Source organism: Nelumbo nucifera, chromosome 8 (genome assembly GCF_055504915.1).
Source record: "Nelumbo nucifera cultivar China Antique chromosome 8, China Antique-T2T, whole genome shotgun sequence".
In the NCBI taxonomy this organism is placed as follows: Eukaryota; Viridiplantae; Streptophyta; class Magnoliopsida; order Proteales; family Nelumbonaceae; genus Nelumbo; species Nelumbo nucifera.
The window spans coordinates 1,116,533-1,141,599 of NC_142656.1; the positions used below are offsets into that span (position 1 = coordinate 1,116,533).

General features: G+C 35.7%; 3 protein-coding genes across 5 annotated transcripts; 1 reads left to right on the forward strand and 2 right to left on the reverse strand.

The window, feature by feature from the left end:
* Positions 1-2,950: 2,950 nt before the first annotated feature.
* LOC104600476 (uncharacterized) lies at positions 2,951-5,718 on the reverse strand. 2 transcript variants are annotated; one of them, XM_010263427.3, is made up of 3 exons: positions 4,877-5,718; positions 3,351-3,980; positions 2,951-3,259 (listed from the first exon to the last, which is right to left on the reverse strand). In XM_010263427.3, the coding sequence occupies exons 2-3, from the start codon at positions 3,820-3,822 to the stop codon at positions 3,231-3,233; spliced, it is 501 nt and encodes a 166-aa protein (XP_010261729.1). In that variant the 5' UTR covers positions 3,823-3,980; positions 4,877-5,718; the 3' UTR covers positions 2,951-3,230. The 2 variants fall into 2 exon arrangements, with proteins under 2 accessions (XP_010261729.1, XP_010261728.1); XM_010263426.3 differs by having other exon boundaries at positions 3,351-3,983.
* A 3,608-nt stretch (positions 5,719-9,326) lies between these two features.
* On the reverse strand, positions 9,327-12,279 carry LOC104600477 (cytochrome c oxidase subunit 5C-like). Its single transcript, XM_019198300.2, has 2 exons — positions 12,006-12,279; positions 9,327-9,744 (listed from the first exon to the last, which is right to left on the reverse strand). Exon 2 carries the CDS (start codon positions 9,718-9,720, stop codon positions 9,529-9,531), a length of 192 nt encoding a protein of 63 aa, XP_019053845.1. The 5' UTR covers positions 9,721-9,744; positions 12,006-12,279; the 3' UTR covers positions 9,327-9,528.
* A 428-nt stretch (positions 12,280-12,707) lies between these two features.
* Positions 12,708-15,973, forward strand: LOC104600478 (dnaJ protein P58IPK homolog A). Of its 2 annotated transcripts, XM_088893117.1 has the most exons (7): positions 12,727-12,890; positions 13,033-13,143; positions 13,625-13,718; positions 13,841-13,917; positions 14,041-14,097; positions 14,509-14,772; positions 15,468-15,973. In XM_088893117.1, exons 2-7 carry the CDS (start codon positions 13,039-13,041, stop codon positions 15,570-15,572), a joined length of 702 nt encoding a protein of 233 aa, XP_088749243.1. In that variant the 5' UTR covers positions 12,727-12,890; positions 13,033-13,038; the 3' UTR covers positions 15,573-15,973. The 2 variants fall into 2 exon arrangements, with proteins under 2 accessions (XP_010261732.1, XP_088749243.1); XM_010263430.3 differs by lacking the exon at positions 14,509-14,772 and having other exon boundaries at positions 12,708-13,143.
* The last annotated feature ends 9,094 nt before the right edge of the window (positions 15,974-25,067 follow it).

Sequence of the window (25,067 nt, forward strand, 5' to 3'; positions counted from 1 at the left end):
CTCCTTCTTTTTGCACTGCAGCTCTTATCTTTCTTGCAACTTCACTCGCCTTCGTTTTCATCTCCTTCCCTTTTTCTCCCTCACCCATCACCAACTTAATTGCTCTTTCCACCTCCCCACTCATGACCCTACCGTCTGGTCCCCTTGCCAATTCCACACGCTCGGCAACCCATTTATTAAGGGCTCTCTGTTCAATCCAATGTTTCAAGGGTTTAACAGCATTACGGGTAATTCTTCTCTTGTTTCGTGGCCATATGATACCATTCTTAGCATTGGCCAGGCAAATTGAGCAACGAACAGGCTACGTCATCACCACCGCCACCACTCCCAAGAACGTCGTTTACCTCCGATCGACCATCTCCTCCTCCTCCACCACCACTTCTACAACCATTCGTGTTGCCGAGCTGCCCTTTTGCAGAACCGACGATGGTCTACCACCCAACACCGAAAACACAGAAGCCTTGCCAAACCATCACATGATAACCCTCTTCCGTGCCTCACAAACCCTTGAGCCTTCCTTCCACAACCTTGTCTCCACCATCATCCAGCAAGACGGCCAGCCTCCACTGTGCATCATCGCCGACGTATTCCTTGGATGGTCAGTTAATATTAACAAGCGCGTCGATCATTCCGTGTCGTTTTTACCACCTGTGGAGGCTACGACACGGCCGCATTCTTCTCTTTGTAGTTGAACCTCCCACACCGCCACACGAACTCCGATGAATTCACCGTACCGGGCTTTCCTGAAACTGTGAAACATACTGTTTCCATCGCTCATAGCTTCATCCAAAACTGAGATCTACCGATCAAATGGCTTCTTGTGTAACACAGCCGAGGAGATGGAGTCATTTGTGTTGGAAATATTGAGAAAATTCCAGTGCATATTGCAGTATCCCAAAGAATAACAACAAAAAGGTAATGGTGAGTGAGAAGAAGCAAGCAGAAGTGCTTGAACAGGTTTCTCCGTCCAAGAGAAGAGGCGAGATAATGAATAGCGGCATTAATCCCTGAATACAAGGAATTCACTTTCGCTCATTCAAGGACGGACGAAAGCATCCGTCCCGAGCTTTTTATTGGGCCAGCTGGATGTATTAATCCACGTCAGAATTGCTTGTCCCAATGCGTTTAAATGAGAAACGATTGGTTACGGCGTTTGTCTAACGACGTCAGGTTAGATCTAATTTGAATAACTCCAATTATTTTCATTTTTTACAGCTTATATCTATTTGGGTTTGAGTTTTTTCCCAAAATCAAAAAGAAGAGAGAAGAGGGAGGCCGAACTTACTCCTCCCCATCACTCATCACCATTGCAAAGCACATGAAAAGCACAACCATTTCCATAATATGAACCGGTTAGCTTTTATTTTTTTTTTGTTTTATTTTTTATTATCTATTTTTTTTTTTTGTTTCATTCTGGTTTTTGTTACGCCAATAAACCTCTTCATTTCTGCCAATAACCCCTTTGTCTCTATTATTAGAATAAGTTAGCTTTAAGCCTTTAAACAAAAAATCTTCTTTGTTCTGCCGATAACTTCATCTATAACTTATAGAAAACAACTTTGTTTTTAATGCATGAAACTATTTGTTTGTATCTCACCAATATATAAAGAAAAAGACAAGGGTAATATTTGGCTTGTTAACCTTATGTTAATGTGTTTCTTTCACATGTAGGGAGTTGTTAACGTATTAGATCTAAAACCATATTTCATCTTTTTTTTTTTTTTTTTTTTGCTTGATATTACATTGTTTTCAGAATGGTGAGATAGAGTTATTGGCGTAACAGAAATCAGAATGAAAAAATAGAGAATAAAAGAATAAAACACAAAAATAAAAGAATATTACATTGCTTCCTTTCTTGTTCTCTACATTAATGGTGAGACAAAGGAGATATTGGCGTAATAGAAACCAGTTCGTATTACGAAAATGGTTGTGCTTTTCATATGCTCTGCAATGGTGATTGGGAGGACTAGTAAAGTCGGTCTCCCTCTTCACATTGCTTTTTAATTTTGGAAAAAAAAAAAACCTCAAACCCTAATAGATGCAAGCCGTAAAAGTTGAAACTAGTTGGAATTGTTCAAATTAAATCTGACATAGTTAGATAAACACCACCATAACCAATAGTTTCTCATTTCAATATTGAGACAAGCAACTCTGACGTGGATTAATAGATCCAGCTGGCCCAATAAAAATCTTGAGACGGATGCTTTCGTCCGTCCTTGAATGAGCGAAAGTAAACTCAAGTACAAGATACCTATCGGGTGTTGCCATTTGGTTATAAAATTTGTAGTTATGCATATGTGGATAATGGAAAATAAAACATGGGGTTCCCTTTTTCTTTTTTAGTTGTCTTACTGTATATCTTTTTTTGGGGGAATAATCAATCACTGCCAGTATAATATCACATTCCACAGCTCTTTTAATTCATCCAGCCACCAACTGGGCTTACTGTATAGTAGGATCTGTCTTTTGCTAATTTCATATCTCACTTGTGATTGCTGCAACCATTTTACTTATTGTAAGAAAATAAACTAGAAGGTGATCTATCATCCAGAAAACTCTTCTTTTATTTATTTATTGTTACTAATGAGAATACAAATTAACAATAATCGCCCCGAGTGTTGTTCAGAAAGCCGTCTGTGAGCTTAGCACACTTGAAACCTTTGAAGAATACCATTACAATCAACCGGTAGTAACAGATGAGCAGTAGTATATTCATGTTTCAGATCAGAGGAAACAAAATTAACAGAATTTTGAACAAATCTAAAGATTGAAGATTGAACCCTGGAATGAAGGGGATAAAAAGTAATCAAGTTTTAAACTTTTTATTATGCTACGCTTATTGTTATTCATCGATCCTTTTCTACCTGTGCAATTATTATTGTTTTTGGCACTAATCTGATAAATCAAGGTGACAAGCAACACATGTTAATGGAATTTTCAGTCAGAATCGTACAAAACAAATCGCATATGTTATTCAAAGTTGAAACATTAGGTGTGGCTCAGAGACCAACTGTGGGTTACATTATTCTTACATCAAACTTCCAAGATTACATCTTACAATGATTGTTTTGCACCGATTGTGACCCAAAAATCCTAGCTAAAATTCCCTATTTTGCTTTACTTGAAACAAAGCACAAATCTTCGTACAAGGAGACTTCTTTACGCCAACATAAATGGAAGAAAATCCTAAGTTGTGGATCTTTAATTTATACAAACCATGTGCTAATGATCTATTCTTCTACGGTCGACGGTGTTTCCTCTGCAAAATCACAGCAAGTATTACGGTTAGTAAAATTTTAGAAATGAAAAAAAAAAAAAAATTAAACAAACAGAAAGGTTTGACCACATACCAGCAGCATTATTGTGATCATCAGCATCAGGGTGTTCCTTATGGTAGTTGTCCATGCAATTAAGGAGATACTTGAAAGTCTCGATCTCGCAGGGAATAGTGAGACCGCCCTTGTGTTCAAACCCAAACTCCTCCTCAACCTTCTCCAATAACACCTTGAAGACAGGGAGGGTGAGATAGGTGGTGGGGATGATGAACCTCCGAAGCTCTGGTCCGACATATACCGCCAGATAGCCTTTGGGAACGCCAAGCGGTGGTGACTCAGGGCAAGGGCTATGGCAACTCTCTTCATCGGAATCGCAGATTGTGTAATTTGTGACGTCAGGGGAGATGCCCCCACGACTTTTGTTGTCGGAGGGAGACCCACTGTTTCCTCTGTGGCTCAAGGTGATTGACTGCCATTTCTGGATTATTTCCTTCAATCGAACTATTTGTCTGATCCCAGTCACTTTGCCAGCCTCGTAGTCACTCATTGTGATGATGAGAAGACACGAGACACGACAGAGAGTCGGGGAACGTTACTTTATTTTATTGTCACAAACTCTGATAATAATAATAATAATACTGATTTACCCGAGGTTGAATTTCGACCGTCCTACTCCTGACTCCTGAGTAGCCTGTCTCATCACAACTTCTAAGGTTCCACCACAAATATTACCAAATTTATTAGTATCAACTATCAAATAATGTTGAACATCCTAATCTTTCACCAAATAAGAGAAAATAATTTTGAACGTGTCTTCCCCTGTTATTATTATTATTATTATTATTTTTTTTTTTTATGTAGGATTCCTACAGATTAGATTACAGACACTAATCAGAACGGGATCACAGAATATATATTTCATATGTTAGTTGGTGGGAACTGGTAAGAAAGATGGGCTACGACCACGAGAATAGATGGGTTCAGGCACAGTTAAAGCTTAAAAGTAACAACCTAAAATCATAGATCAGTTTGAAATTTGAACATCCTGAAAAAAGCCATTATTTTTGTAGAAGAGGAAGATACAATTAAAAGGAGCGAGGCCAGGCCACATCCCAACAATCAGAACGGACAATAGCTATCAGATCAGCCCAAAATCTGGACCTCTCTTCAGACGTGAGATTTCCGGTTTTTGCCTAAAAAAAGCCATTCCGGAGGATCCAACCATCCATAGCTAAATAATTCTATGAATTCAATGATACAGGATTTCACCTAATTAGTCTTAATTACCACTAGTCGTCTACAGTTTTATTCGTAACATTGGGCTGGTTATAATCGCCATGTCAATTCCCACTATAGTCTATAGTTCGGTTCCGTTAGAGGATTGGGTCACTGGGACGAACACAACAATGTGGAAGAGGAATAGAAAAATAGCAAATAAAAAAAAAAAAAAAAACGATTGGGCAAATACTATAAGATTCAAGCACACGACAAGACTTGAAAGAAATGAAAGGGAAAGAGAGAAGAAAGGGAGAAAGAATAAATAAGATACAGAATTGATTAATGTATGAAACTCAAAGGAAGCAAAGATTAGAAACATATACCTGGTTAGGCAGTGGATGTGAGTCCATTAGTTACGACAGCGGTGAAACTCCATTAGAGAAGAGCTCCGGAGGTTGGTGGTGCAGGGGCGAGCTCTTGTGATTCCGAGATGAAGATACAAAGAGACGGAGGGGAGGGGAGAGAGAGAGAGAAATAAGGCAAAACAGATCTCATCAAACCAAAAATGGATATAATATGTTTTATACGACAAATCAGTACCGAAGAAATTCTCTCTTCTCGGCAATGCCGATGGGTTCGGGGAGGAGAATTAATGCAAAACACGGTAGACGGTAGAGAGAAGAAGAAGAAGAAGAAGAAGAAGAAGAAAATCTCCTCCATAAAAGGGGGGAAATTGTAACAAGGATGCCACAGTTGGCAGGCAGGATAGGAAATAGGAAGGAATGAAGAGCGAGGGGAAAAGCCAAAAGTAAATAGCTTAAGCTCTGCTGCCCGTGGATCGTGGTACGCGAAATCGGATCTGCTCCCCACTTGATGTTCTCAATGCACCTCCGGATTCGCTATTTTCTGATATTTCCGAATTCCGAGACTGGATCTGTTCCCAATAAAACACCCTTCCTGCATGATCAGATACGATGGGGCTCACATCATAGAATAGACTGGTGGATCCCAATTTCATGGTGAGATGATGGATTCCAAGTTCACGGTGAGATGTGTCAAGAAGAATTGGGAGCATATCACAACTCTGTTTCTATGGAGGCCTTAACACAAATCTATATCTATACGGAATACATCACATAGTTGTGATTGTAATGAATAAATAAAGTGATTAATGAAGAATGTATGACGAGGATAGAAGATACCAATCCGACTGACGTTGCTCCTTCATAAATTTGTTTTCCCCCCCTCGGAGCAATTTATAAAGTAAAAAACTGTAGATTCCACTCGATTGCATGCATGTGCTGAACGTGAATGTATAAAAGCTTTTTTTTACTTCATCGACAATCAGTTACTTCTTATTTTTACTTCTTATTACGAAATAAATAGAAGAAATGGTTGTGTTATTAAGGATTTATATAATACTAATATATAAACACATTGAGTGGCTGAACAGGAGACAGGTCAGAATCAGATAGATAGTGAGGAAAGAAAGAGTTAGATTGATAAAAGAAGTTAAATTTATAATGGTGGTCTGGACGTGACGCCAAGGCAAGATTTAAGGGAGAGGAGCGGGGTAGAGAGGTATAATTTGTTTAGCTGCTCTTTATTTTTTATTGATAACGTATTCATTTAATATAATTGTATATTATATATTATAATCGGTGCCTTGTCTTTGTTAAGTTGTTGCAGCGTTGCATGAGAAAACATAGAGCACGGGAGTGACATTAATTTTTTTTTTTTTTTTTTTAAGAAAAAGTTAATTTAATTTATAACATAAAAGCATGTATAGATTCTTATTCTTTAGGTGAAAGCATTGTTGGCATAAAAGCCTAAAACTGTGGACTGTGGGGGATATATGAAGCAACAGCTAAACTACCAGGCGTTTCAATTAAGCTTTTTAAAACTTGTTTTTTAATTAATAATAAAAACATAGGCATGATATCTTCAGATATTTTATTTGTTTATTTATTTATTTATTTATTTTTAATCCTAAAACCGTAATCATTATTTGTCAACAAATGGCAGGCCTCCCCATAAACACGCATACCAGCTGGGCCTGGGCTGGAACTGTTGGTGCGAGTGGAATGCCCAACACAGTTTCTTAACTATATATTACTTTGCTTGGTTTTATATATACTAAAAAAAATAATAGACAAAGACCTGTACTGATGGGTGGGGTGGGCTCCAGCCCGGAGCGCCAACTCGAGTTGCGACCCTAGCATTAAAGATTTGATTGTTAAAATGCCCATCTCTCTCTCTCTCTCTCTCTCTCTTCTATGTTTAAGCCAAGGTTTAAAACAAAATCCCAAGGTTTTAAATGTCGGAAAGAATGTTTTTTCAAATTTTTTATTCATTTATCATTATGAACTAATATAATATTAGCCATGGCTAAAAGAATTATAAAAACTTTAGAAAAATATCAAAACAACCATCAGGTTTTGATGCTTGTTTAATTACTAATAAATCATTTTGGTGATTTGTTATTTTTCATAGCGTGTAGGCTTCCTAAAAGATTTGCAATTGAAACTGAAGCTCCGGCTATTAAATTTAGTTTGGAATTGCAGTTTTCAGAGATAGAGATGCTTTAGTTTAAACATTACATTACTTGAGCTATGTCGGAGAAGGAGAATCACAATCCTCCTTGCCAACTGCGTTAAACTTTAGCCGATTCTACTTTCGTATTTGCTCCTACATACATCACCAAACAAAGCGGCCCGCCCATTGTTTAGCACGTTATCAAGCTCTTCCTGTATCTTCTTCTGTTTTTACTGATGATTTATCCATGACTTCTTTAAGAAACAGAGAAAGAGAGATACATCTATGACAGGCAAGGCAAACAAACACGAAAAAACAGAAAAAAAAAAAAAAAACAAACAAACAAACTACTTAAGGAAAACAGCTATTACAGACGATCACAAAAAAAAAATCTATGACTTCTTAAAGCTCATTTTGGAAGGAATACGGATGCAAATTTATAGGGTACAAAACCTTGAATTTTGTATTACTTTATATATATTTAAACTGTACATATATGTATTTGTACTCTTTTCAAACTGAGCTTAATGAATGAATTTCACCTCATCATGCTTAAATACACCCACACACACAAAAAAAAAAAAAAAAACTAGAGAACAAACCAATATATTTTTAGGAATCAAAGTGAACTTGGAAAAGAGAAATTAGTAATTTAGGAATTAAAAATATGTCAAAAGAAACCGTCAGCAGTGATTTGTGTAACGTGGTTTTTATCTTTTATAATTGAGAGATTTGGTAATGTGGTTGGTATTTGAAAGAAAAACACTCTAACACCCATCCACCCCACTGAACCAAAACAAGGGAGAAATATATGAAACAAAGAGAGGGATCCCTCGCCTTCCATTATGCATAACCTCACCTGTAAATTAAATCTTATAATTTTTTGTAACTATACCCTGTATATTTAGGCTATGTTTGGTTTGAAGGAAAAGGTAGGTAATTCTATATAAGGTTTGCAAAGATTTTCTTACCTTTTCCTTGTTTTCCCTACTTTTTTCCTTCAAACCAAATACAGTTTTAGAAAACTACTTATATATATATATATATCGTTGGCCTTTCAAGTTAAGTCTAACAGATGAATTGTAAAAGGCACAAATGTTTCATTAAATTTTCAAAATATGCCATTTCTTATTCTTCTCTTCACGGTGGTATTTTCACAATAATAATGGAGGCCCACTTAAATAATAACGAAAAAGGCTTCAAGGACGGTGGTCCCGGTGAGGATGAGCAATAGAAAATGACATTATAATGAGCTAGCCTTTTCGTTCTTTTAGGTTTTTCTCTTCTAAAAATTAATCAAAATTGTTATCTCCCCATTTTCTCCACTTCTCTTCCATTTCCTTTTCGTTTTCATTTTCCCCCACTCTCCATTGCTACGATAATCAAATCATAAACCGTGCATTGTCCACTGTCGGAATAAACTCCACTTGCATTGAAGTGAGCCACTGTCACCAATTGCATCTCCATTGTTACCATCAACCACCGAACACCTTCTCTTACTTCCTCCTCCCTCTTCATTTCTACCGCCGAACGGAGGTCACCCTCTACACCTCTTATTTGGCTGTATGAATCCAGGTTTTTATTTGATCTACCTAAGCCATTATAAATTGATCCACATGGCTGCAAAGAAACCAAGAGAAGGAAAACAATAATATAGTAGTAGACACGCAGCGTGAGGCCGAAGTCTGACGTGTGCCACCTTTGAAGGAAACAAGGTCGTAAGTCGCAATTGACGGAAAGTCAGATGTTCCATCACCACTTAATCTGAAGCTATATTTCCAAAATCCAAATATCAAAAAGTTCAAAGATAGAATTAGACCACATGTTCACTACCATCGATCGAGGGGTCCGGGTTGGAAAAGGGGGAGGGAGAATAAATATGGAGGGTAGGTGGGAGGGCCGAGGGGTGAACCATTGGCATTGGGGTGGCCCGTGGCCGGGTGGGGAGTGGGGCGAGGGAGAAATATACATGGAAGAGTTTAATTCAAGTGGGGATTTCTGGGGCATAGAGGGGCCATGGCTCCCCCTGGCTCCGCCCCTACATCTCATTTATGATAGGGGGCATTTATGTCAAAAGCTACCGGTAGCCTTCAAGTTCAAGCTGAATGGTGGGCATTACTGCTTGAACACCTCCACATAAAATCGATAGCTGTCTTTTCTGACTCGATGAGTATATTGTGAATAGTTTCTATGGAAATGAAGATATGGACTGGCCTATCAAGCCTTTATATGAGGAAATCGGCAACCTCATACCTTTTTGTTTTTATTTATTTACTCAGATTTAACTACATTAACAGATCGTGTAATGAGGCTGTCCATGATCTAGCTTATTCTGCCTGTAAATATAACAAAATAGTCTGTATGTATAACAGTATAACAGACACTCTATGTACCCTTTTGCTACATCTAATGAATGATATCTCTCTGGAGGTTTCTTTTGGCAAAAAAAAAAAAACAAGGGTGCCATAAACCAAACACTCGGAAATGGGGGGTAATCTTGTTACTCCTCTGCAACAACACTGATCTCGCCTTTATCTAGCATGTCATAAAATGCTCTTACTTTCCTCTGTTCATTCCAGTGATGCATTTTCCACATCCCACCTGCGAGCAAGCCAAGTGTGATTCCAATGCAGATCTCCTTCACCACACTTGGTCCTTTCAAAGTAGCATGAGCAATCTTATGGGCAGCCATTTCTGGATTGCAAGATTATACTCCCTAACACAGAAGTAGAAGCAAATCATTGGAAGACCATATCACTGTATGAAGTTGTCACAATGTACCAAAGTTACCAAGGAAAACAAGATCATATTTTCCATTCTCCCTTTTTTATATTAAATGAGAAGAATCAGAAAACCTTCCTCCATCCTCAAAATAGATACAGCCTATTAAACCAATCTCTCTGTAAGCAACAAGGTTTGGTATCCACAAATGGCTCTAATTGCTGAAGGGGTTACTATTCATTAATAATTAAAAGCACTACAGAGAATAATTCTTACATTGATTATTGGACTAATTTAAAGAAAATTTACCTTTCCAACTGGGATCATAATGTTCCTCGGTTTTATTATGTCAAAGAAATTAAAAAAAAAAGGATATTTAGCTTTCCAGTTGGGATTTTAATGTTTCTCAATTTTATTGGTTCCATAAATATTTGGATTCTTCCAGTTTCATCTCATTTTCATCGTTTCTATCCTGCCCTTGCCTTCTAACTTAATACTTCTTTTATCCTAGATTCAAGACCCTCTCCATCTTATGATAAGCTCGTGGATGTAATGCCGGCAATGCATTTTCTGACAAAAGCTTAGGAGTCCCTTTTCTCCACAAGAAGTGCATAAATCCTGATTCCTGATCTTCTTTGCTTCTTTTCCCTCTATTGCAGGTCACTAGAAAATGAAAATAAAGTAGAAAAAGAATACATAACCATGTAACTTTTTCAACCCAAAAAAAAAAAAAAAACTAACTTTTGTGATAGAGATAAATCTTTAGCTCTGTATTTGGTCCAACTTCACATCACTTATTTGACATCCTTTTTCTTAATAATGAAGTAATTAACTCTATGTTGTTGGTTGATGAAAAAAATTATGTAGTTGAACTGATGAAGAATTGCAAGTAAAGAAAAGTTATGACTCACTACGGAATGTAATGATAGAAGTTTATTGAAAGCCAACATGGGATAGTTAGAACAAAGCTTAGCCTTAACTAGCTAAGGTGGGTTGATTGAATTTATTACCCATAATGGCATAATCTGCAAATAAAATGAAAAATCTCTTGTGGTTGGTCTGAAATCCTACAACTAAACACTTTCAGATAAATATATTCTCAAATTCAAACTATAATTTCTATTTCAAATGCATCCCATATTCGCTACCTTTCCTTCATCTTCAACCTTCTACGTTCTAAAACCTTTCAAGAATTCGTTTATTGAATACCCTATTGGCCCAAAAGCTCATAGTTTTCACAGAATGAAATTTATTTTTTGTCAAAACAGGGAGTGGAATTACACCGGCCCAAGTAATTGGGTGAGAACAATCAACAAATTGCATAGCACAATAATATCTAATATCCATATGACTTTGAGAAACAATTAACTTCTCTTCAGAAAAAGAAATGGAACCCTGAATTTGTCTTATTGAAACAACTAAAAGTTTATTTCAATTAAAAAAAGTAAAACAATACAATGAAATTTCAAGTAAAATCCATGTTACAGCTTCTTCCTTTTTCACGTTCCCACTGAAAATAAACAATGTTGATTTGCCCCTTATAGGAAGGTGCTGCACCTGCGTAAATTTTAATTAGAATAAAAGTCTCTATGGACATTCTCTGAGAACCTTAACTTCCTATTCTTTATCTCTCTTCACCTGATCTATGTGTATGTGTCTTTGTTTCATTGTTTTCGTTTTGCTCTTTTTTCCCCTTGCGGGGATGGAGGAGAACAAAAGGATTAGTAATTGATTGGTATGTTTCTTTTATTATTATTATTATTATTTTTTTTTTTTTTGTAAGCACTAAGCAACCAAAGACCGGTTTTTAAGGCGAGGTCACCGTTTAATGATGACTAATCCAATTGTATCTAAGCATAAAGTACTAATACCATACCCCAGAAACTTCTATGTCCAGATTCTTACTAAAGCCTGTGATCTTTAATGTATGTAGACATAGTCAAGATTCGAGAATATATGAGCTAATGGAGTAATGGTTGCACAATTGCAAATTTGCAAATATGAGCCATCTAAACTATTTAACAGCTCTTAGAAAGACCCACAAATTCCTAAAGCAGGACAGAAATTATGAATTGGACGAAACGGTAAAATAGGGAACAAAAATATAGAGATTCAAATAGAGAATGGATATCGAGAGAGAACGATACGAAGTAGCATCATGAACTCCTTGTGAATGCCTTGAAATTATTTTAAGGTTTAGAGTTTCTTAAAATAAAAAACACCTATATCATCTCTAATAAACCCTAGAATTCATACCCGCAAGCGGCGATCGGCAGAAATACCGGTTACAGCGAATAGCTCGAGTCGTGGCGTGTCCGGAAGCGATAAGGAGATGCTCTGGAATGAGGTCAACACGGGCGGGATAAATAACTTTTCAAGACGGGAAATAGGCAACCGCCAACCGACGAGAAAATTGAGAAACCAGAATGGCAAATCATTCACTTGTCACAAACTCTAACCGGGAGCGTAGGTGTTCCGTTCTCTCAAGTCTCAACTGATCAACTCTCAACTGCGGTTTCTTCTGGTTTCCGTGCAATAACGATTTGTTGCGCCGCGCCGGTACAAAACCAATCACTAGTCAGTCACGAGACTGACGGTGACCGGCCAAAAGAGTAAACTGTAAATCTATAACTACAAAAAGAAAAATGGCGAAAATAAGTGGCATTCCCGTAATTTTCCATAAAAGAAGGAGCATTATTTACTAGAGTGGGCCATCGACCTTTTTCCGGTAAAGTAGATGTGGATGTAGAGACTAGAGAGATACAAAAACTAGACATAGACAGCCAACCTGGGGGGGGGGGGGCTTGGGCACTGAGAAGTGGGCCAGGTTTGTATTATAATTTTACCGGTGCCACCAAAGAACCTTCTGGAGAGTGTAGAAAACAAATATCTGCGCCCACCGAAAATCTAAGCCGTCCATCAAATCCCATCTAGACAGCCAATAACAAGAAACCAATGCAACTAGTTAAAATGCCGGCTTCCGGAGAGTTCTGATTTCTGAACCTTAGCGTCTCGGGGGATTACCCTCTCAAAATTCATCCCCCTTTCTGAGTTTTCCGCTTTCTTGCCACGAAAACTAGGTTTTTGAGGTTCCGTGTTAAAATCTGCAAAGATGTAGCTCCATATTACCAAATTTTAATTGTATGTATTGATTCTTTATATTTCACGGTTCCGGGTAAAGAAATTTGTCGACAATTCATAGTTTAGTTAAGTTATCATTTCTTCTTCTTCTTCTTCTTCTTCTTCTTCTTCTTCTTCTGGTTTCTTCTTTCTTTGTTCCAAGGAAATAATGGCTTCCGGAGAAGAGAAAAGCAACGATTTTTACGCTGTTTTGGGTTTGAAGAAGGAATGCACTGCTACAGAGCTTAAGAATGCATATAAGAAGCTTGCATTGGTTAGAACAAATTGAAGCCTTTATAAGTTCTTTAATGGCCCCTTATCATTTTTTCGTAATTTTTAGATTGTTCAATAATGGTCCAAGGGGATTTGGAAAAGATTAGTGTTTGTAGAAGAAGGGTGGAGTGGTTTTTGTTATGTTATGTCGTCTGAAAATAAAATGAAACATAAATACACCGTTGTTCGTTTAGGTATAACCTCTGTTCTGCCTAAGTTGGTTTCAAAAGCATTTTAGAGGTCGAAAATGTAAATTATGGTGCCAAATTAGGCCGATCAAATTATGGATCTTTGCTAGTTTCTGCAAAGGTTTCCAATTTTTTGAGAGACAGGCATCGCGCTATTGTGTTTTAGATAGGAAAGTAGTTTGTTTTTCGGCTTCTAAACAGCAACAACAATGTTAAAAAAGAAGAAGAAAAAGGGCTATTTGTTTTATTATCGTAACGAAGTATAATTTTGGAAGGATGAACCTGTTGTTGCAGAAATGGCATCCGGATCGATGCTCCTCGTCGGGAAACTCTAAGTTCGTGGAAGATTCAAAGAAGAAATTTCAGGCAATTCAAGAGGCTTATTCTGGTAAGCTGCGTGTATATTACCTTCTTATCAATCAGTGTTACTTTACTCGAAGAAGTCGTGTTGCTAAGAAACTTTGATTGTTGCCGTTAAGGTTTTTCCATTTTTCTTTGAAATTATGACAGTTCTATCCGACGAGAATAAGCGATTTCTTTACGACGTTGGAGTTTACGACTGCGACGACGATGACGATGACGAAAACGTAAGCCCGGGCCATTAGCCCAGTACTACTTCTTCTAAATAATAATAATAATGCAAAGTTTTCACTTTGATTGCTTTAAAACCTTAAAATTATTACTGATTTGATTGTGTGATTTTTGTTCAGGGAATGGGAGAATTTTTGGGGGAAATGGCGACTATGATGAGCCAAATTAAACCCAGCGTAAGCCTCCGTTTGCTTTTGCTTTTGCTTTTTGCTTGTATTAGTATTTGTTTAGTTAGTCATGTGAAAATTTGAATAATAATAATAATAAATCATATAAACATAGGCAGCATTCCATCCAGCATGGTAGCATTTTGGAAAAATGGAAGCAGGAAACTTATATTACCGGAATGCCCTCTACTCGAGTTCGGCTCGCCCACGGCCAGGGGCGTTGCCAGTTGCCACATAAAGCAGAATCCGCTTTTTGGAAACTCCATCGAGTGTTCTGTATTCATGATTCCCGATATTTGGCTTTTAGAAAGAGGGTCAGGGTGGTCGTAAATTAAATTAAATCATCCTTTGGAAGCCGAAACATTAATGTTACTTTTTTTGAAAGCTCAAACATATTTTTGGGGTGGAATGGATAAACAGGAGAACGGGCCGGAGAGTTTGGAGAAGCTGCAGGAACTGTTCGAGGAAATGTTCCAAAGGGACATGGATGATGGTTTCTTCTCCCCCTCCCCCCAATGCGCTTCTTTTTCTTCGTCTTGCTCATCTTCTTCGTCGTCGACGACTTATTTTTCATATAATAACAACAAGCACGACAATAAAAGGAATTGCTCCGACATCAGTTCTATGGACGATTTCTACACATTTGGCACGGATTCTATACAATTCAGCAATTTCTGCATTGGGGTAAACCACTCTCTCTCTCTCCTCGGTGTTTTTGAATTCCGATTGCACTGCACTTTCCGAAACAGTAGTTATTGGTAACTCCCCATTCCCCACTAACACTAACTAGCAAATTAGTATGACATACATACTATCCAGTGACTAGTCTAATAGCATAACAGATTAACAGCTGTTTATGTATGATATTTGGTATGTAAATTCAAATCTAATGACCTATAACAAAATCAACCAAGTATTAATAGATAATAGATTAAAATAATAAAAATTTTTTAATGATAAATATATTGTTGAAAGCATGTTCTCAGGGAATAAAAGGTCATTCACATTTCACAATAGATTGGGCGGGTACCTCTAGTTTTACCAGAAATAGGAATGGCAAGACTGGCAAAGGGGAGGGTGCCACTCCCATTTCCATCCCCACCATTGGGGTTAGGGTTTCCTTATCTTTGTCCTCATGGATGTATGGGATTTTTTTTTTTTAATTTTAAAAATAAGATAGTTACAAAAGTAACTATGATATATCATTTGTTGTTATTTTGGATTTTAAGAGGGGGAAAGTTGAATAATGTTATTTCGGTTCCTAGATACCCGTATGCATTTGATTCAATGCTAGTAGAAGTTACATTATATATAGGTAGAATTTAAATTGATCATATCAATCATCAAGGTTCCATTCTTTTTTTAATTTTCACTTACAGGTGGAAGGAGGAGAAGATTCAAAAGTAAGAGGAGGAAAGTCAAGGCGGAAGAGCAACAGGAGACAAAAAGTTTCATCGTCTAAACACGATCCGTCGTGCCGTTAATGCCAACGTGAACTCTATCCACTGCAATGGGATTGGGATCTCCGCACCAGACTTCTGGTCGTGGATGGGGCTGCAATCACCAACCAGTAAAGCCAATAGGTTTGGTAATTCGTATAAATCTCGACACCGAGATTCCCAAACCTTGGGGTCTGGCAAGCTTTTTAAGTGCTTCGTCTGGCTACGGGTTTAAGCTTGCTGCTCGCCTGCTTAATTAAACAGTTTAATTGGCCCATTCTGTCTGTCTTTGTTTATCAATTTTATCATTTATTTGAGGAGTTCCTTTGATAATTCTTTTAGAAGAAATTCATCAGCCAATATTTTCTTCCCCAACAGTTTACAACTTTACACAATTAAATTTGAGAGAAAAATTATTAAGCCCCTCCCCCTTGGTTTCTTATAAATTATTAAAACATCTCTAACCATTCCTAAACACCGATATCTCCTATTGTCTGTTGGCAGTATAAAAGCAACCCTTCACTTTTTCGCCTGTTAGTTGCCACAAGGATGGTCAGAGTATCAAGTGTGTAAACAATTTGATAATCTCTTATTAGTTTAATAGTTTGCAAATAAATAGATATATTGAAAAGACCAGCTCCATATTTCGAGGTGTAAACAAATAGAATCGAATCACACAATATCCAAATTTAAATCTGATTAGAAAATTCAATAATAGGTATTGAAAATTGATGTTTGATTAATTATATAGGTGACATTTATGTATTTTGGTTTTTATGGTTTCTTTACAGAAATGCCCCAATAATTATAAAAAGTTAGTCTGGGGGCATTTTGGGTAAAGTGATAAATAACTTTACAATGACCAAGGTACCCCTCTTAACAACTAAAAAATAACTAATTTTTAGGGTATTTTAGATAATTGAATTATTTTCAATTCCTATAAATAGTTCTATCCTCTAATATTCTTAACACACCAATTCAACAATTCTCTTAATCTCTTCTTTAGTTCTCATATTTAAGCTATTGTAGCAAAGGTGGTACTGGCTATTTGGGCAGTTATTTGCTCACCCATGAGGAAGAAGAAGAATAAGAAGCAGACAAAGAAGAAGGAGAGAAATAATACAAACACAAATTGGGCGGGGGGATTTTGGTACTTTTAAATATTCTCAAGAACAAATGAGTTAAGAATTAACAAAATACATTGTACATGTTGAACAACCATTTTTGTCAGTTGCTGATACTAAACTTGAAAAAGGGTTACGTAATTCTGTAAATCCACAATTTAAAAAAAAAAAATTCTAGGAATACTAATAGATAGATGCTTTAAAATTTTTTTATTCATATAAACAAAGTTTAATTTATATCTTATCAAATCTTAATTCTAAAGTTGCAATTACTTTTGATATTTAGACATATAAATTTAACATAAGTTATATTTGTGTTACCAGTTATTGATGAAAATTATCTTTTAAGTAAAAGAATTTTAAGTTTTATTAGGTTGAAAGGCCACATATTGGCCCAACTATTACTACAAGTATTTTGAATACTTGACATGCTTATGGAATTGATAATGAATTATTTTCTATTAATTTTGATAATGCTAGTAAGAATGATTCAAGAATAAATATTTTAAAATCTAAATAAAAACCATGTTTAAATGGTAAATTATTTCATATCAGATGTGCATGTCGCATCTTAAATTAATGTATTCAAGATTCTTTAAATATTATTTCTACTTATATTTCTAAAATTAGAAATTGGATTATATATATTACAAGTTCCAGAGCAAGAAAACAAGAATTTAAATATTTATGTCAAAATGATGGTTTAAAATATAAACATTTTATATTAGATGTTAAACATAAATGGAATTCTACCTATACTATGTTAGAAATTGTATTTCAAACAAACAAATTCTTAGTGGTTTTTATAATACAAAAATGTCTACAGATATTAAATTTGAGGAAGACTAGAAAATGGCAAATTGTCTTAGAGATTTCTTAAAACATTTTTATGATGCAACTAATGAATTATCGAATATTTATTATCCAACTAGTAGTAATTTACTTTATCAATTAATGATGATTTTAGTGATTGTTTTGCAAAATATAAAAAGAATCCACAATTTAAAAGTATTGTTGAAATAATGGAAAATAAATTTAAAAAATATTGGGAGAACATTTCTCCTCTTTATTGCTTAGCTACAATATTATGTCCTATGATTAGGAAAGATGGTTTAGATATTTTACTTAAAACATATTGTGAAAATATGAATATTGAAATTGGAAATTAAAAAGAAGAAATTAATAGTTTATTATTTGAAATATATTGTTTATATGAATATGAAGTAATAGAGAATAATAAAAATTCTACAACTTGTACACCTACATCTTTCACTTCTGAATTTAAGTCCAATATTAGAAGAGAAAAACTTTTTTATTTAATAAGTAAGAGGCAGAAATCCACTACCTAGACAACAAGTTCATTTATTGAACTTAATTTTTATTTACAAACAAATTTTTCTACTTTAAGTGATTCTTCCTCCACCCTAGAGGGAACAAATAATTTTTGATATTTTAGCCTGGTAGAGTGAACGTGCAAGAAATTATTCAGTTCTTGCCACCATGGAACGTGAACTACTAACCCCTCTAGCGTCTACATTTTCATCGGAGTCTTGTTTTAGTGCAAGTACTAGGGTGTTGGACAATAAGAAAAGTTGTATGGACAATGAAGGTCTAGAGATGTGGATCTACTTTAAAGATTAGATGGATATTGAAGATAGATTACAAGACAAAGGAGGGCATGACACTACACATGTTTCACTTGAAGCAGATGATCAAACACAAGAACAATAAGAGAAAATGATGAAGTTAATATTTTTTGTATATTGAATAGTTGTATAGCATTTTTTTCAAATTATTGTAAATATTGTTTTAATTTTATTTAATTTATTTGATATTTTTTAATAACATAATTTTTTATTTTCAATTTGTAACTATATTGTATTTTTTTATATTTTATTAATTTATTCCATTTCACAATTTTCATATTTCAGTCATCCAACCATTGTACGTTTTGTATCATTCAAATTTAAATGAAATAAAATTCCTAGTTTTCTTCCAATATGTTATTCACTTTGAGCCTTTGTCTCTTTGACTTCTTATTTGATTAATTTTTTTTTTTCATTTCTTTGTTAGATTTCTTATTTTTTCAAATAATTCTCAAAGGGAAGTTAAATATTTTAGTTTTACTTAGTAAATAAATAAAAAAAAAATCAAAAATGTCAAAAAAACAAAAAAAAAATCTAGTTTGACAAGGTTTGACCCACGCCCAAGGCCCGACTTGTGGCCCAGCCCGACACGGCCTAGGCACACGGCACAGCCTACAGCCCACTCAGCCCAAGCCCGTGGCATGGCACGAACCCACACGGGCTTGGGCCGTGGGCCATGTCAAGCCGACCCCCTAAATTATCCCTAAGGAGGGCGGTATGAGTCATACTTTGCATGGGGTGCAGGCAGGCACGACCTGTTTTACACCTCTAACTACAAGTGGCATTGACCAATTAAAAGCTCATGTGAGATGTAGTTAGTTTATACCCTTTTTTCAATTAACCATGCCTAGAGTTACAGTTGCGCATCCAAATATGATTGGGCATGATTTTTTATAGAGGTGAAATTTGGGCGGGGTCGAGGCCCCGACGATGTCTCAGTCTATAACCCCTAAACCCTGGCGATTAATTTCTTCCCCTTTTTGGCTTTGTCACTCTCTTTCAAGTCAGTTGTAATACACAGTCGTTTATCGAACGTCATTATTTCCGGTGGTATCAAGCTATGTTTTTTACAGATCTATGTGTATACATTGTAGATCTAACATGCTTATCCACTTATTTTGTCTGCAAGGTTCAAGTATTTCCATTCAACTACGGGAAAGTAAGAGCTCCCTCTCTTTTCCAGATTTATCATTAATGGACATTTCATGCTTCTTCAGTTTGTATCGTTATGGGTCTTTGCTCATGCTTGTTTGAATAAGTGTCTTCTAGATCTGGTGTTTTCTCTATATCTATACAGTTGTACATCTATTTCAGATCGTTTTGTTCCAGATATGGCGTTTGATCTGATAGATTCGTTTCTAGATCTGTTATGGGTATTTGTCCATTTCTAGATCGCTCGACCATGCCATGTCATTATAGGTGAGAAAGGATGACAAACTTGGTTTAATATATTTATTTTTTTGAGAAACAAACATTGAATACAAAAATAGAAAAAATATATATATATATTCATTTTTCATCTCATCCTTTCTCGTCAACCAAACAGACCATTAGTTAACAATTTTGACTTTTCAATTCTCTATTATACTTTTCATTTGCAATCTACATTTTCTTTTCATTTACCTCCGATTCAGCCCGGATTTGGACCTTATGTCATCGTGATGGTATTGTTGTTAAAATAGTTATTCGTATATCGTATGTGGGAAATATGAAAGAAAAGAAACAGATTTCATTTTGATGACGATGATGATCCATATTCAGTAATTCTTGCTATTAACAAACAAGCCCATTATAAAAACATGATCTTGCATTAGGGATGGAAACGAAAACCCTTCCAAAACCAAGGTTCATATTATCGGTTTTAGCTTGGATTCCTCGAGATGTTCATGACATGTCTAAATTGACTTCTCATCCACGCTTTCGGTCAGCCGTCTTTGTTAGGTTATTTGCTCTGTTTTATTCTGCAGTTGTTAATTTGTAGTCTTCTCGTTTGTTTTCTTTAATCAATTATCTTTCCTATCAAAAATTTCACAAACAGAGTAGTAATTAAGGCTGTGTTTGGTATGAAGAAAAAGAATACAGAAAGAAAAAGCAAGGAAATATATACAAACCTTATATTTTCCTTTCTTTTCCTACCTTTTCCCTTGAAAGCAAACACAGCTTTTTAGTGTAAGTGCCAGAAGTCACAATGGCAATTACGGGTGAAACGGTCAGGTTCAATCACTGTTTTCTCTGACATGGCACCATTTTCTGAGAAAACGGTCAGGTTCAATCACTGCTTTCTGAGAAAATGGTGCCATGTCAGAGAAAACAGTGTTAGAAACAATGTCCTCTTATTTGGTATCGTTTTCTCAGAAAAAAAAAAAAATATATATATATATATATTGTTCTAGACCACACCTTGGAAATCAAAAATTGTGGTACGGAGTAATGCCAAATTTGATGTTTTCTGGGAAAACGATGCATTACTTCTAACGATGTAATAATATCGCATTATGTTAGACGTTGGATAATAAGATTAATGTTGAAAATGTTGCTACCAGCACTGATATCAAACAAAACTAGTGCTATTTTCTCAAAAAAATGCCTATATAGCATAACTGGTTCCAACTAGAAAATTAAAAAAATAATCTTGACAACTCCACATGCCCAGCACCTTTTTTTTTTTTCAGAAAACAGTAGGTTATTATCAGCACCGATGCTGAACACCTACTGTGAGACTGAGACATAGAAAATGAAAGAAAAAGCACGGGAGATGGCATAATGGTGGATTGTTTTGAAATGAAGGGTAGTAATTCATGGTAAACAAGTAGGACACAAAGATTAGACGAAGAGGTGTGACAACTAGGTCTTGAGGAGCTGCTCCAAGATTATCTCTTAATTTATTGCTAATAAAAATGGTATACACCGTCATTTCACTTTTCGGTTTCGTGAATGAATGAATGAATGAATGAATGAGAGAGAAATGGGCCCCAGGTTGCGGAACATTGAATTGGGAACGGCCAAGGGGGCCACCAGTCCAGGTCCACCACTAAAAGCAGAGGTTTTACCTCTTTTACAATTTTGTTTTAATTCTTCAAATTGCCAACTTGATTCAACTGCAGATGACTCGCGATTTCTGTCCATCAATTCCTTGAACCACAATATTAAACTAACTTATCTGAAAAAAAAAAAAAAATGAAGCATCACCATCATCCTTAATTTAGAAAAGATGTTGCAATGAAAGCGCCCTCAGTATAATTGCATCGGTGGTAGCTCTAAAGTGCCACAGGAACCCACTATCAAAGGGGTTTCACCAAACAATAGATGGGCAGAAATTTACAGTGTTGTGGAAAAAAGACTTAAACTGACTATCAAGTTTTCAGAAACAAACAATTAGGATTCTTACAAATAGAACAATCAGTAAAAATAAGTTTGTTCTGTCATGTTTACTGACAAAGGCCAAATGCAACTAATCATGATGATAAATTGTATAATGCACCAGCTAAGTTCAACCAGACAGTAAGAAAATATGAGTGTTCAACCCAGGGTGAAGCACAAAACCCAGCCAGCTATTCATGATATAATGAGCCCACCAATCAATAATCTAAAACCCAAGGCTTTCTATGAGGTGGCATGTTTTTCCAAAACAAAATACCGCTTCAATTGTTAAACCCAGGTAAGCCCAAAACCAAGCTCTAAGAAGAATTATTCTCATTAGTTTTTAAATTTTTCAATTAGGCTTTTGTTACTCACAACCTAATAGTAACAATAGAAAGACTTGTACAGAAAATGGTTTTATCTTCTTTTTTGTTCTTTTTGAAATTTTAAAAGAAAGTGGAGGATAAAAAAAAGGTCATAACCTATGTTTAAGTCCATTTCTAATGGACCGTGCAGAGGTCTGCTAAGGTGAGATGGGCCTAAAGCTCAGCAACGCTTGTACAAAGTTAAAAGCCCAATTCTAGTATCGCAGGCCAACTCTAATGATATTGGATCTAAAAGCTGTGACTTTAGTCTTAATATGGGACCAGACCACCTATATCTATTGAAGAGAAGAGAAGGGAAGAGGAACATCAAAGATCAAATTACCTGTCCGTCCTTATATGGTGTTCATTTGTAAGTAGCCTCACTCACCACTCACCAGTCACCAGGGACGTTGTAGGGGTAGGGTATCTTAGCTATGGGAATGGGACCGAGGGAGTGCCCCCGCCCAATTGCTACTCATATTTTAGATAACTATTGGTGTATAAAGATATTTAATAATCACTATTAATTATTACCATTAAAAATTAACACAAGTCAGTAAGAAAATAATGTTTAATAGAAAATTACTGTTAATTGAAAAAAAATTAACTTAGATTAATGAATAAACTACTACTTAAACCTCTCCTATAATTTGATCTCTACAGAAATCCCTCTTGACATTTGGTGAGAAATTATTATAATGCCTGTATTAATTACTAAATCAACTTAATTAGATTATCACCATAGTGCCCTTATTAAGGCTTCAATTGAAATAAGAATTGCTCTGTGCGGTCTGGTCTATACACCAATTGACAGAACAAAGTACCAAACTGTATCCTTTTAATATTCATATCGATGGACACTTAGCATTTACAAGAATAATTGTCGACCCCGATGCCAATAATATAGGGGTCATGCAGCTTCTCTGGTGGAGTGAGATGTGACAGTAAGAAGGTGTGGAATAGGAACCCATTAAAGTTGTTGCATGCAGTAATATTAGTAGTTAGTCCTAGTCCCTATATCATATCATCACCTCATTCAATTATATTATAACCAACCTCAAGTAAAAAAAAAAATGTAATATTTACACAACTTGTATATTAATTTACTACACAACAAGTCAAGAATTCAAATGTGGTTGCTGGTTGGTGGCAATGCAGCAGATTCACACTCCAAACTTCGTAGCCATTAATAATGGTACGAAAATCTATCATGTTTCTACTAGTAATGGCAATGACCACTAGGCCCACTACTCGTTCGTATTCGTCATGAAGTTCAAGTCTTTCAAAAAGAAACCCTTCTTCTTCCCAAATCTTTCCATGCAGATTCATTAATTCACGATCCCAAATGAACTTGTAATTTAATTGAAACGACAATGCATACTGCATAGCATCAAAGGCCTTCAAGAAACCAAGGATTTTCTGAAAATTACAATGGTTTCAGGGCTCTTGTCCCCTTGCGATGAAGACACACGTGACGCCACTCACCAGTCACCAGTAGTGAAGTTTATTTATTTTGAACAAGGCAAACACATTGAATGAAAATTTGGGCCGAGACTGCTCATTGGCTAATGGGCCAATTTCAGGCTGAAGCTCGCCCTAAGTAGATCATGGGCCCATCTTGTCCAACTTGAGAACTAAACCCAGAGACTAGGTCCATATTTGAGCATTGCAGCAGCAGACTTGAGCATGACTGCTTGCTTATTCATTACTTCCTTTTACTGCTTTGATACATCCTTTTTATTTTAAATTTTTATAAATTATGTTTTTTTTTTTTTTTCTGCATAGTGCTACACAATGGGGACAGCCCATCCTCAAACCCATAACCACCAACCCTGATGGCAACCGGATTTGATCCCGTCCCACAACTCCACTACAACTAATTAAGTTAAACATCCTACCAATTGAACCACCATTAGTTGGTTGGTAAATTGAGTTTAGAATGGTCATTATCAATGGGAAGTGGGATTATAAATCATTACAATAATTAAATAACTAACTTATTTTGCATAGTAAATTCTTACTGGATTTGGAATGATTATAACCAAGGCAAATATCAGCTATTATTATAATAGTATAGATATTGTTACATCTGATCAAATAGGAGAAATCGAAACCACCTCAAAAGAAAAACTGACATATCGTCTTAAAAAAAGAATAAGCAAATGAAACAGTGGTCAAAATAATTGGTATGCCAACTGCCAAGGCTTAAGTAAGATAATATTCCTTGTAAGCATGCAATTGTGAAATCTTCTTTTTTTTTTTTTTTGAATTTAGAATGTATTATTATTATTATTATTATTATTATTATTATTATTATTATTATTCGATGAAATGGCAACAACAAGGTTACAAAATTGGTAGATAGCTTATCACAAGGATAGACTACCACAATTGGGTGTGTGGACTTTGGATGCTTATTTTTTAGTGCATGGTCCCCATGAAAAACATCAGAAACAACACAAGTTTCCTTGATGAAAGAAACGTTGTCGCTTGTCCTTGTGTCTTATTTCCACAATTCCATGTCAACACAGAAAGCTCCCTTTCACTTATATTGATCCATGTCCACGCGTACGTAAGTTGTTATTTTTCGGAGACATGACAAACAACACTCGCATTTCTTCTCATTCCAGAAATGAAAACGTATAGGCAGTTTTATTTTCTCTCTACCCTTCAATTTATTTATTGCCCCAAAGATGCGAGAGAGAAACAGAGATAGAGGGGGAGAGAGATGGTCTAAGACTTATGCACATCTCACTACATGCAAACATCTCCCTTCCTCCTCTCGCTCTTGACACCAATTCCCTAGTATAGTCAATATCTATGTTCAATCGCAATATAATAGTGTTAACGTTGATATGGATGTTGTTGTTGATATTGTCGATGTTTCCACCCTTAGTACTGCTACTAGAGGTAAGGAAAATAAAAAAGAAAATATTAGGTTGATTAATCCAATTTGGATAATATTTAAAATAAAGAAAGTTGAGGAAAAGGGAAAGAGAGTCATTTGTCAAAAATGTACAAGTAACTTTAGCTATAATAGTAGTG